At 42.1% G+C, this 13944-nt stretch overlaps 1 protein-coding gene across 1 annotated transcript in view; it reads left to right on the plus strand.

Moving 5' to 3' along the window:
- Positions 1-13378, plus strand: part of LOC105566247 (leucine-rich repeat and calponin homology domain-containing protein 4) — a 48473-nt gene extending 35095 nt beyond the window's left edge. Inside the window, 12 exon segments of the mRNA XM_012020110.1 lie at positions 2311-2455; positions 2942-3174; positions 3839-3975; positions 4354-4569; positions 5296-5457; positions 6548-6669; positions 6870-7016; positions 7539-7936; positions 8124-8275; positions 8354-8491; positions 8566-8643; positions 9833-13378. Of these exon segments, the coding sequence (XP_011875500.1) occupies positions 2311-2455; positions 2942-3174; positions 3839-3975; positions 4354-4569; positions 5296-5457; positions 6548-6669; positions 6870-7016; positions 7539-7936; positions 8124-8275; positions 8354-8491; positions 8566-8643; positions 9833-10072 (2168 nt within the window). The 3' untranslated portion in view covers positions 10073-13378.
- Positions 13379-13944: the final 566 nt, after the last annotated feature.

The raw sequence follows: 13944 nt of genomic DNA on the forward strand, positions 1-13944 counted from the left end.
TAACTATCGAGAAAGGAAGTGGTGGATTCACAAAAGTAAATGAGAATAACACATGCATTTTTACGTAATAATAATCTATCAACTAACAAGAACATTTTTCAATGTCGCCAGCAGTAATTAACAACTTCATTTTTTTCGTGACCAAATCTGGCATTTTTAATAATACAGAAAATTTCTTGCGAAAAATATTACCTCAGCCAGAGACGCCCGCCTAGAGAGTAGGAAAGTCCAGGCTAATACCCTGGCTGAGGTAATATTTTTCGCAATAAATTGTCTGTATTATTAAAACTGCCAGATATGATCAAGAAAACACTGAAGTTAATGATCTATTACTTGAATTTTTTTGGTGTTGTCCAACATTCCAAGTGTGCAGATTACTTTATTAAAATATCGATTCGCGGCATTGAGGGTGAAAAGTTAAATGCGCGATAAAAGTGTTGCAGGCATCCCTGTTCACGCCCCGGATTTACTCCCCATACGAATCGCTCCCGTCTCAATACGCTTGGTTCGCGCAGCATGTAAGAATCGAGATCGATTAACGAAGTTACGCTCGTCAAGACACACCCTCGGGTTGTAACCTCAGGCGTAAATTGCCACATTTTTCGACGAATGAAGACGAATTGTACTACGCTATGGTGAATTACGGGCGCGATTCGCAAGATTGAGTTATTGCAATCTGCGATTCCAGTAATTGTGTACCAGCGGGGGGGAAAAGAGAGAAAACTTGAAAATAAATTAATATAATGCCCTTTACCGTTATATCGTTACAGCTATATTCGTAACGACTATATCATAATTATTAAATATTTTATTTTATATAGATGCAGAAATAATTACTTGTATTAATACTTGTAAATGTAATTCGCGAATTGCAACAACATTTATGTGGATGGATGCTCTTTATTTATCTCGTTGAGGAAGAATGACAATTGAATCGACGAAAATCGAACCGAGCAAACTTTGCTTTCGGCCCCGTTAGAGGAAATCGCGTATCCGTCGCACACGCAGCGATTGCCAATTTCCGTTGATCGACGAATTCCGGGATCTAATTTTCTCCCCGGGTATGTTTGTAAAATTTCTGCAAACTAATCTGTCTGGTATACTTAACTGAACAAGAACAAATAAAATTATTATATGCCATTTTTATGCGAAACATCTGCTGTGACGTCTCGAGTTGCTCTGTCGACGTCTTATGTTAAATAAGATCAAGGCTTGTGTATTTTAAGGCTATCGGGAGGTCTTGACTATTGTCGACACTCCAAGCAACATAAATGTCAAGTACGTGAGTCCAGGAGTGTCGTAGTAACCGCGCCCTTCTCTTTGTCAATCGCTGATGTTAAAAATACGTATGCCCAAGAGCGGATATATTTAAAAGCAGGGAAAAATTCAGACTAATTACTTTAATAATACTCAATTTTTCGATGAAAAGCTCAACATGTAGAAAGAGAGACAATTGTATACGTATTTACTAACAATGAGTAATCTAGATAAGGGCCTGAGCAGAATGGCTGTCTGGTATTGTGCGTTACTTCAAGACAAAGGCGTAAAATATAAAACGTTGTCTTAAGGCTGTCTTAACGGTACAAGATAGCCATTCTGCTCAGGCCATATGGTGTCAATTTCGCGACGTCTTGCGTAATTACGTAGTTTTGAACACCCTCCAGACATTTTCACGTGCCTGCATTTAAAAGAACGATTGCTATTTCGGAAGCCCTCGGCATGCGAGTCCCTCGCGAGAGACGTCCTTCGCGAATGTGTTCGCAAGCCTCGAGGACGGCTGTTATTGATCAGAAAGAAGCGTCGAAGCCGGGAGCAGCTGAGCTACCCTTGTCCTTTTCCTGCGTTTCGAGCCTGTGCGCGCACGTGGCCGTCGCGCCCCCATTCACAACAGCCCCCCCAGCAACACCCTAAGATCACCCCAACCGAGGTACATACACAGCTGTTGCCATGGGAGACATATCGGTGCCTTATTAAGACAGTTCGATAGCAACGGGCTTTATCGGCCGATCGCCATTTAGAGACGCCGTTTAATTGCTCGCGCTGATGCTTTTGCGATGCGACGAGCCAACGATAAACGCGGGACTTTGTCGTCGAGCGATCGGCTCTTAATTGCAAATTAGCTTTCGGCAGCGCGAGATCTATTTTTTTTCTGCGTCCTATAATTTCACCGCGTGCCAACTTCCGGTTAAAATCACGCGACACCAGTTGAATTTACGTTTCTTTTTAACGGCGGAAGCGACGACCGTCTCGTGTCTCTATCGTGTCTCTATCTAGCACGTCATAAAGATGAGTATCTGCTTTATGTTACAGACCTTTCAAAGAATCGTTTCAGTGAGTTACCGGAGGAAGTCACGGAGTTTCCATTCCTCGAAAAGCTGCATCTCTATCATAATGCCATAAGAATAATCCCGGAAACCGTCGTAATGCTCCAATCCCTGAACTACCTCGATCTTAGGTTGGTATATACGTATTTGCGTACATATTTACATACACATACATCGGACTGAGCGATACAGTATCGCAGGCGTCCTGTGATACGGCACAGCGCCGATAACGTTAAGCTCTCGCTATGCTCTACGCATAGTACAATTAAAAGTTTTTAGTGCCTCAAGAGCTATTGGGATAATAATTGATTAGCTAATATAATTACATAATTAATTATTGAATGTACTCGAGTAATTAAATGAGTAATTCTTTGATTGAAGAAAGGACTTTTAACGAAAGAGACGAATTGTTGACGAGTCTGTGTCTACTTAAAAAATTAATATTCTGAGATATTTTACAAATTATTCTCTTAATAATTGTTGCAAGAATTTATTAAAATTGAACCATCGATTATGGCAATCGATTATCCATTTGAAAAGTCCCAATTCGCAGCGAATGCAGCTCTAGCGAGAGGTCCAACGAATTTATTTAAAGAAAACAATATCCTGATTCGCAGTCGAAACCAATTGACGTCGCTACCTCGAGAGATATGCAGGCTACCCCTACAGACCTTGCTAGTCGCACACAACAGATTAGCATCTCTGCCGGACGAGCTGGGCAGGATGACAGCATTGGCAGAACTGGACGCAGGTTGCAACGAAATCACGAGTCTTCCACCTCGAATGGGCGACCTTGCGCGACTCCGGTCTCTAGACTTGAGGAGCAACTTGCTGGTGCACCTGCCTATAGGTAGGCCCGACTTTTTAATACGGTCGCCATGCATGCAACGGATATTTATCACGCTTGGATAAATTCGTTGCGTTAATTGCGACTAAGAAATAATTGTATCAATCTGTTCGGAAAAAAATAAGTATCTCGCTTAAACATCTCTGCTCGGATTGGAAACTAAAGCCAACGGTACGCGATACTATTTTTCCTGCTGGACTGCTTGCCGAGAGCCGATCAGGATTAAAGCCAACGGCACACGATACGATTTTCCCTACTGCCTTGAGTCACCTGATCTAAAACTCTGCATCCTTATTGATTCACGTAAGTAATTCAGTAGGAAAAATAGTATCGTGTGCCGTTGTCTTTAGCCTCAAGTCACCTGATCTAAAACTGCATCCTTATTGATTCTCGTAAGCAATTCAGTAGGAAAAATAGTCTCGTGTACTGCTGGCTTAAATCTCAATATATTAACTCTAACAAAGTTAGCGCTACAGAGAGAGACTCAAAGAAAGAGAATCAATTTTTATACATTAATTCTAAAAAATCATTAAGCAAAATTGATTTGAATTGAAAGGAGATTTCGAAGGAATATTAAAAGTATCCTGACGAATAGATAAGCATCTCACAATCAGTATTGATCAAATGCGATAAATCAGGTTCTTAAGTCGCATTTTTTGAAACGTAGAACTGACGTACCTGAGGCTCGTGAAGCTGGATATTAGCGGCAATCGAATATCTGTGCTTCCAAACGAGATGAGGAAGATGAAGAGCTTGGTGGATTTCAGACTGTCCGACAATCCGCTGACCTCGCCGCCTGCCTCGGTGAGCATTAGCGTTAATGGATTCGTTTCTTTTCGCTCAAACGCTCAAATCTCCTTCCCGCGATACGTCTCCCACGTCCTCCCCTCGACGAATTTTTTCCCAATAAAACCGTACGCGGTATTACTTGATTGAACTTTCCGCGGTTTCCTTCAGTCGCAGTCTGCCTACGGAACTGATTGCGAAACCGGTGCCTTTCGCTTCGTATTTTATTCGAGACCTTATTTGAAGTTATGAATCAATACCTCGCTGCTCGAAAACGTTCAGTATCATTCGATACATCGCCGGGGGGGCAACTAAAGGGAACACGGGACGTCTTTCCTTTGCCGAGAACACGAGGTCTCGTATGGTTAAGGTGATCGTTCTCACTGCCGGTTTCAGCTATGCATTCGCGGGCGAACGCACATTTTCAAGTACTTGGAGAGGCAGGCAGCGAAACACGAGAGGGCCAGAGGCGGTCGAACGCGGCGGACACCTCTGGACGCGAGAGGTCACGCGACGTTGGACACGAGGTCGCATCGGCGGCACAACGTCGACAGCGGATACAGCACCAGCGACGGTGTCGACAAGCGCTGGTCCCAGGAAATCCACAGCGCGGTTAGTTTCACCGTCGCTCTCGTGGCCTTTCCGCTATCGCTGCATCTTCTGCACACGCTCTACAGCCACTTCCTCGCGAAGTTGTTCGGCGAGTCTACCGCCGAGTCGCCCGCGGACCTCTGATCCGAAGGCCCAGTGCGGACAATCGGTCATATGAATAAACCGAAGCACAAACGCTTTTGCTTTTACTTCTTTGAAGGAAACCTTAAGGGATAATAAGCATATTGGATCGAACGATTAAAGCGGAGCAAATGTCTCTATTTCTTTTAACGAAGAAAATGCTGAAGAGATAAATGAAGTTATTGCAGCGTTACTTATGCAATAGTTAAAATACTTATTTGCGTGAATAGACGCTAATAAACGTGTCTATTAAAATATTTTATAATAACAGTAGCATATCGTGGGACATACTTTTATTACTTGCTTATTGTGCTTTAGAACAAATGCTTTCCTAGACGCTTCTTTCTTGAGAGTCTTTCGCTCTTTTATTCATGTGACCCCCTTAGTACTGTTTTAGAAAAATTATTGTGTACGTCTTTTTGTAAATTTTCATACAATCTTTGTATATAAATTGTTGTACAAAAACAGAGAACGAGGACCGAGTGCGATTTCGCATTTGAACAAAATCATTGTACAAAGTGCACGAATAAAATTGTATTGGTGCGCAAAATGCACACAAATGTTGACGCTTTTACATGCCTCCTGTTGGCCACCGTTTGCGTGCAGGTACATGACGGCGAAGTTCGCAGCTTGTGGCGGCAGGAATGCTCACCGCTCTCGATAACGCTGCCGCACGAGGTAGGCGTGAACGGGTCCTGCAGCGGCACGTCGACACCCAGCACGATTTCACCCGGGGAGCACACGTCCCTGGAGGATGAGTTGGGCAAGGTAGGCTAATACGTAAGACTTTCGCAGATACCAGAGATAATCACTTTGATTATTTCAAGAAAAAAAAAGTATCTAAACCAACAAATGTGTAGTAATCGACCTCAATCGGGCATGTTTATTGTGAAAAGATTTACCGTCATCATTTTATTAGTTATTGCTGGCAATAAAAAAGAAGCTTATTTAATATTTAAATTATGAAAAATATTCCGGTACACATTTTTATATTTCATTGATGGCACTACTTGTCCCTTTTGTGTATAGGAATAATTGCAATTCCTTCTCTATTTCTTCTATTAAGCAAATAAAAATATCGATTGCTATTGATTCTATTCGTACGAACGATTTAGGATTAAAAACTACGTCATGTTTCAAGATAATTAAATTTCCACGGCGTCTATCCAAAAATAGAAAAGTCAGGTTTCTACAAGCGATAGGAGTATAGTTACAGCACCGATAATTGATTAGGAAAGAGGTATATCTGCTATTGTTATCAAGAGTTTATCGTACTATTTAGATTTCTTGAAAGTTTGAAGTAAGTGTTTAAGCAATAGACTCTGTATTGCGGAATTTAAAGGATGACATAGCCGCTATATTTAGCTGTCGCACAGATCTCAAGTCGAGCTACGGTAATGATAGTTTCTCGACAAGCCGTTGTTGGCTGTCGCTCAAATCTCGTTATAAAGCCTTGACCCAATAAAACGTCACATTAACGATGTTTCAAAATTATGGATGCATGCTACAGCATTAGTGTACGTAATCGTGTATATTTAATGCACAGTGAAATCACGTGCTTTCTCGTGTTTACCATTTCTCTAACGTATCAAAGACTGATTTTTCCCTAAAATTCACTTCGAAACTTATAATTAAAATAATTGACAAAATATAATTCTGAGACAGAACACAATATTAGTTGAAAAACTAATTGAGAGAACATTCTTTTTTATCCAGAGATGGAGATTTTTAATCCTAAATTTAAGGAATAAATTAATAGCAGTTGAGCTGAAAAAGTATCTCCGTTTAATTGTCACGGTGTCTTTCACGAAGATGCCAAAAATTATAGTTTACGCTCTTCACGCGCAATCTCTTGTAGGCGATGATACTGCACGATCAACTGGAAAAGAGGAGATTAGAGAGGAGCACCTCGGAAAACGGAGCGGACATTAGAAGACCGATGATCTCCGGCCTTCATCACACATCGATTACGCCACCGGGGTGAGTGAAGTCTCTCACTAGGATGATCAGTGGGTCAATTGCCCGATCCGCGTGCTTTCCCTCGGAACAAACGAACGCGTTTCCCTCGATGTTTGCCATTGATATTGTGATACGAATTGTCCCGGTAGCTTTACATATATACATACGTATACTTGCATGCGTGCATGTGCATTATCGTGGCCGGCAATCCCTTTTTACAGCCATCTGGAGTCCACGCATTTGACGAGTCAGTCGCAGCAGATACCGTCCGCACAGCAATCGGTACACCCGCTCCAAACTACAACGGGTTCCGCTATGATGGTGAACGGCGACGATAAGAGGCCGTTCAATCACATACAGACTTACAGGTAACTTGGCTTTGGAGCATATCGACAAAAGCCCTTGTCCGTCCGAGTTTATCTCATGTTATCACGTTTGCATTTACTCATTCACTCATCTATACATCTGGCAGGCGCGCCTGGTAATGCTGTGACGTATTATATGCGTTGAGCAAACTACAAGTGACCTTGTCGTATTAATCCTCTCCAGCGTCCAGATGACTGAATACTCGATTGCGGTCAAATGTTTAAGAATATGTGCATATGAAATCTATATATGCTGTTTGTCCTTTTGAAAAACTAGAAACGAGATCTAGCCACTTTTAATAAAGATGATTAAGGATTATCTTTTATCTTCATTCCAAAGTATCACGAGGATTAATACGTCGTGAGATTGTAATAACGCTTTCGGTATTTTATATATAGCTGTCTTGCTTTGATCATTCGTATTAGCAAGGATCATCAGATAACGTTCATAAAAGTTATCATATCATGCTCTTATGCAGATCACGACAGTGTACGCTTTGATATTACAAGTTATTTTATTCTTAGGGAGTACAAAGAAGCTTTGAAGCAGCAGAGGGCTAACGAAGGTCTAAGCGTGTACAGACCTCGCGAGCAAGTGACGCCTCCAGGCAACGAGACGCAGAACGAAACCGACATGGGCAACAACAAGGAGACTATCGCTCTGACTGGCAAGCAAATCTTTAACGAGGACAATGCGTTGAAGAGGCCAGTGCAGAAGGTTACCCCGTCGCGAATAAATTACCAAAACACGCCGATCATCAACGGTAACAATAGCGAGTACAACAATAAGAATGGCAAATATCTCGAGCAACCTTACAAAAAGCCTAGCTCGCCCATCAAAACTTCGAGTAGTATCCTATCCACAAATGCAAGCCCAGCGCACGCGCCCAGGCTGGTGAAAACCGCGGTTGGTTACGTTGAAGGTAATTTCCAAACTGACAAACAAGATCCCAATGGAGATTATATATTTGTTCGTAGATAAGTGCATTCGCAGTTAATGTATAAGAGCAATTTTACATTGTACGAAAAAAATTTCTCTTATACATTTCACGCAGCACACGAGAGGACACCGAATACACACCATGCTCATAGTATGCGCATGTTTATTAGGGAACAAGAGTCCAAGCAGAAACGGCGGCAGTCCGAAATCCCCGCGATCGGTCACGTGGAACAGTAACGTGCCTGAGAAGTATTCCTTTACTATGAGAAGAGAGTTCGAGCGTGCCAAAGAAGAGGCTGATCTCATCGAACAACTGCGAAGTGTAAGCACCGTTACAATATAAAAAGTGACTGTAATTATCTCTATACGCGGTACAATCAGGAATATATTTATCCAACAGCACATAGAGACGAGATTAAAGATGGCATTGCCGGAGGACCTCGCACCGGCGTTAACGGACGGCGTCGTTCTCTGTCATCTGGCAAACCACGTTAGACCGCGATCAGTCGCTAGTATACACGTTCCTTCCCCCGCTGTAGTGAGTATTTTTCTCGCCATTTTGTGATATATTTCATATAGCGGTAGACTGACCTCGAGATATTTTTGTTGTAGCCTAAACTGACAATGGCACGATGTAGGCGTAACGTCGACAACTTCCTCGAGGCGTGTCGGAAGATTGGCGTTGACGAGGTAAGAAACGTCATTAATCTTATAAATTAGTTTTGAAGAAGCTTGCGCTTCTCTTTCGCTTAGGGTATATACTACACATGCATGAGACACTGCTGTCATCATTAGTGTACATCATGGAATATGTCGATACGGCGGATACTTCCATATCGAGCAAATTAATCCGACGTTTCTGTTTTTTTTTTTTTCCTTTAACAAATGGTGATGTGGCGAGAGAATCATGGTAGTATGGTCAACCGTGCGTGCTTCATTGAAAAGTAGAATATAAAACTGGATAATCAAAAACTCTTCATGAAGCACGATTATCAATTTCACCGAGCGTCGTTCTTAGATCAGATCTATCGAACCTGCTTGGTGAACAGGACGGAAAAATTTACCGCACATTATTCGTAACCGAACGTCTGTATACATCGTGACTAACGCTTCGGCAATCTAGCCGTCACCTCTCGATGACACTTTCAACGACTACTAGTCAGTCCCCGATTTTCATCTGATTTCGATCGAGTTGCAAACTGATTTTACGAAGACATGCGGATATATAAAAATACAAAACCAGGAGAGAGAGGGGGGGGGGAATGAATCAGCGAAGAAGCTTTAGTTGCATGTGCCTAGATTTCAGTTCGCTTTTGTGTTGCTTCTTCGGGAAACAGTCTATACTTCGGGCTCTCACCTTTCCTGCCATCATCCGAATATCTCTCATCAATTAACATCCACGGACTAACTATCCCAAATTTTACAAACGAACCGAATAATTCTTCATTAATCATTACATAAAATACTACTATATTACTGTTGCTTTTTTCCCATCCATCCCTCTCGATGTTCCTCGATTGTTTTCTGGCTGGAACTTTTGATACAGAATACAGATAATTAAAGGATAAATGAACAAATTGATCACAGTCGACTTTAACAAGCACCGTTACAAAGCAAACGTCAGTAAGGAGAAATAACTCAACAAATGAATCAAAAGTTCTTTCGCGGAGGCAAATAATGATTTCCTTGTACCGCACGGTGATAGGCTGGGGTAACAGAACGGCTGTCCCCCGAGGAACGCTTCTCTTTCTAATTGGTACAAAAGTAGGGCCTTCCTCGGAGAGGACAGAGATATACGTTTTAAGGCCACGTGAGAAATGTTTTCGCAGTACGTTAAAATAGAAACTGGGACTGAGTAGTATCGTTGTTGGTGTTGCAGGAGGTGTTATTGGACGCGGACGCAATCATGGACGTGGGTTACATGGACGCGTACGGGCTGGAGGCTCTGGCGCGCCTCGTCACCGCTCTTCTCCTTGTTCGCGATGAGGGGGAGAGTGGCACCGAAGAGCCGGCCGCAGATTCACTCCGTACGATTCAAGACCGCGTCCTGTCCGCGATGCTTTTCGCCACATTCCTATCCGCCCTGGTTTTGCTCTATCTCTTCCCGATTCCCGATTAGTCAGGCGGTGCTGAAAACGCTGTGGAAGCCGCCAGCGTGCGAAAACTGAAGACCCGATGAATTAAGAATGGGGAGGGAAAAAGAGTGCCAGGAACCATCGTCTCGAGACGGCGATTCTCAGGGTATCCTCTGATCTTCTTATCGACTGCCGCAAACGTCGTTGCGTCGCGATTTCACTTTTCGATAGTTGCACCAAGTCTGAGAATCATCGTCCCGCTCGAACAACGATACGCGCGGCATTTTCAATATTCGTTTCGCAATTCGATGTTCCAAGGACTATATCTTGAATTATTTTGTACAATTCTACTTGTACTTGTGTTCGTCGGGGCCCGAGAAAGTGCCGTGTCGTAAGTCGGACTCGACTTCGAAGATTCCCCCGAGTGGTGTTCGGCAAATCGCGAAGAACTGGGCGCTATTTCATTCAATAAATACAGTACACGTTTCTTCTCTGAGAAGAGAAACTAAGGTCAGTATTTATAGTTATATTCAAGCTCGTTTCAAGTATGACCTTGAAACGCTGTACGATCATTTCGTTGGATGAATGAAATCTTAAGATCAGATTTGAGGCAATCTTGAATATAAGATCGTGCTGTGAATGGAATCGCTCTAAACGTTTACATAAATTGCAGTACACTGCAGGGCTGTAATCGATGTCGAAGTACTCTGTAATTTTTTAAAGTGTCTTTCGGAGAACGTACCGATTAAGGAAATTAAAGGTTCGTCTATCTAGACGCTTTAAGGAATATCAGAACATATCTTTTGCCGCATATGAAATTGCTAGTCCTCGCCGGAGGCAAAGTACTTAACTTTCGAAAATCGATTCATCACGATAGTAGCTTTAACAAGGTTGTTCAATCTTTTTTCGACCTACGCTCGCGTAAGTTCCCTCGTTCGAACGTGCGAGCCGAGGAATCTTGCGGCCAGCGGAGAATTTTCGGAGAGGTAACTTTTAAGTATTGATAGAGGCAGCTTGAAACGTTTAGTCGGTTAAGTATTATGTAAGTAGCTGTATTTTTTTCTGGAGAAGCCTTCATTCTCGACAGTTGCAAGCGGGAATATCAACGAAAGTTCAGGTGATGTCGTCGCCTGCAAAACACGAAGTCTTATTCTGTGCTTGTTAGTTTTCCCAGCGAGCTTACCGCGAATTGACGCAAAATCAAAGAGCGCAATCAAAGTGTAAGGCGCTTGCATATCACGTTTAGTTGTCTGTGAATGTACCTTGCAGAATGATATGAACGCCACTTGCAATCACGCAAGTCGGCTATCGTCGGCTAGACCGACGAGATGATATTTTGATAAAGAGAAAGGATAATGGTCGAGAAATCGAGAATTGATGTGCAATACTCGTTCGAGAATTGTATAAGCCGTGTATCCCGTTTGACTTTCCGAATTCTCGGGAAGTATCCATTGCCTTTTATAAAAGCCTCAGACACCCAATCGACTGGTATTGCGACATCATTCTCCTGCGCCTGGGTCCGCGATTGTCCCTCAGGAAGAGAAGAAAGAGCTAGCGGAAAGATAACTGCGATGCCTTCGATGGCAATATTTTTTTAAGATTCGACCAATGAATTGCCTACGGCTCTTTCAGGATCGGTGGGTCTGTGATAGGTAGCCTGCGAGTGTTACAGGATTCACGAAAAGGTGCTAAGGGAATCTCTTTCAGTTTCGAGAATTTTATATTTTTGGTAATGTAAGATCTGACAAAGGAGGAGTTTAAAGATGACGTTTATATTCATTCGTTATAAGTTGGAAGCGTCAGCGCTTTCTTTAATCGTAATTTCGTAAGTAGATCGATTGTCTTCTTTATCCGGCACAAGGAACCAACGCTTTCGTTTCGAGAGGGGAAAAAATAAAATACAACATTCTTCGACACTTTGTCGACCAAGCGGTTTGGTCGTAGTCTAAAAGAGATACTGTACTTTAGACTGACGTTACTTCGATCTCGTCAAGTTTGCTCGAGTTCCAATGCTTTCGAAAGGTGAAAAATATGAATTTTGGAATTTGGATGATATGAAAAATGTATTTTACACCAAGATTTCGTCTTTACGATTGAACGTAAAGAATCTGTAAGTCTATATTAATTAATTAATACGGCAATTATTCGGCCCGATTCTGATTGTAGTATCGAAATTTAAATAAACATAAACGAGATAAAAATTGTACCCTTTAACGTTTCACAAAAATTATGTCGATTTAAACTCTGCAACAGTTACTTCTTCAATAGAAGCTATGAAAATAGTAAAAGCAATCAGTCGAGATCAAAGTGACCGCAATATATGACGGTAGAGACACGGTGCCTGCTACCTGCCAATTTATTTTCATAAAAACTCGATAGAAATGTAGAGAAGGCATATATCGTCTATAATATGTAAGCGTATAACTTGTAATGTTAAGAAAACGCTCTTTAAATTTGTAAGACGGGATCTCTGTCGGAAAAAAAACCAGTTACAATATCGCATCATATCCAAGTGATCGGCAGACAGGACTTCTCAGACAAGGATTTTGATACCAATCGCCGCAGTACTTAAGACAGTGCCAAATTTCTCAGTGCGTTCCATCGAGCGCGACATTGCTTCATTTCTCCGACAGGATTTCCGGAGACGTTGGGAAGATCCTAATATGAAACGATACGTTTGAGCCGAACTTTCGATAATTGAAACTTTCAGGGGGGAAGGGCTGGAAGGGCTCTTCGCGAAAGAGAGACGCAGGATTCTTTTTCTTCCTAACGTATTCGTAAGCGGGCCTTATAACGGGCGGCCACTAGCTGTACTTCGAGAGAGAGACTATCTTACAAGCATAATACGATATTTATACGTGTACCGTCGCGAGCCGACACGCGCATTACTCTATGTAGCATGCCAGTATATCTTCTTTTTTTTTAAGGCGTTGCAAAAGCGAGCCGTAGCTTTCATGATTTCTTGCGACTACTCGGATTCAGTCTACGATCTTGCCGGGAGACGTTACGGTTTCGGGTCGCGTACGCGTAAGCGACATCGCATTTTTCGCGCTTGCAGCCGAGTGGGTTCTGTACTTTCTAGTCTACAATAGTATCGTTAGCTGTAAGTCGAACTATCCCCCGTTCTAGTCAGATTATTTTCTCCTCGCATTTCTCTTCTTTTTCCGCGACTGTTGTAACAATTCGCTGTGGCTTCTGCGCATTTCATTTGCAACGTACGGACGATAATTTCGCAGCTGCAACTCGTTACTTAACGCGATGTCTATTTAGTCAGTTTAGAGGCAATGTTGCACGGAGAGACCGATATGGTTACCACATGTCTAGGGTTGGCACAACCCCCATAAATAGTAATATTTGGGACAGCTGTATCTGTGGTTGTCATACCCATATTGGTGGAGACAACTATATGCGTTTTGTGCAGCAAACTTACAATTAGTGAATGTTGCAACCCAAAACAATGTGGATGCCTCTACTATTTATACGGCAACATTTTAATTTTAGTTATTTTTTACTTAGCCGCGGGTCTTTCCGTGTGGCCTTTTGGACGAAACTGGAACGCCCGGTGCTCATTTTCTATTTACGCGTTGTTTTTGCTTTGCATATAATCTATTTATACAGATATTGTTATATATATATTATATATATATATATAATTAATCTTTCGAACGGATCTTTTCTTAGTGTTACTTGCTTGAATACAACTTCACCGTATTTATTTATTGGGCACTAATTATCGGGAGAGAAAGAGGGGAGAGGTTCGTTTTCTCCTTTACATTTATCTGTGAAAAATGAACGATTTATGTTGCCCTAATCGTACATAAAATTAACGATATGTGCGATGAAACGAGTAACGATAGTATCTGTTAATAATGCCTCTTTTGAAGAGAAATGATGAGAACGCCAGAAGCTTTGTGCT

The sequence above is a fragment of the Vollenhovia emeryi genome, unplaced genomic scaffold, assembly GCF_000949405.1.
Source record: "Vollenhovia emeryi isolate VEMERY1.0 unplaced genomic scaffold, V.emery_V1.0 DF939146.1, whole genome shotgun sequence".
Classification (NCBI taxonomy): Eukaryota; Metazoa; Arthropoda; class Insecta; order Hymenoptera; family Formicidae; genus Vollenhovia; species Vollenhovia emeryi.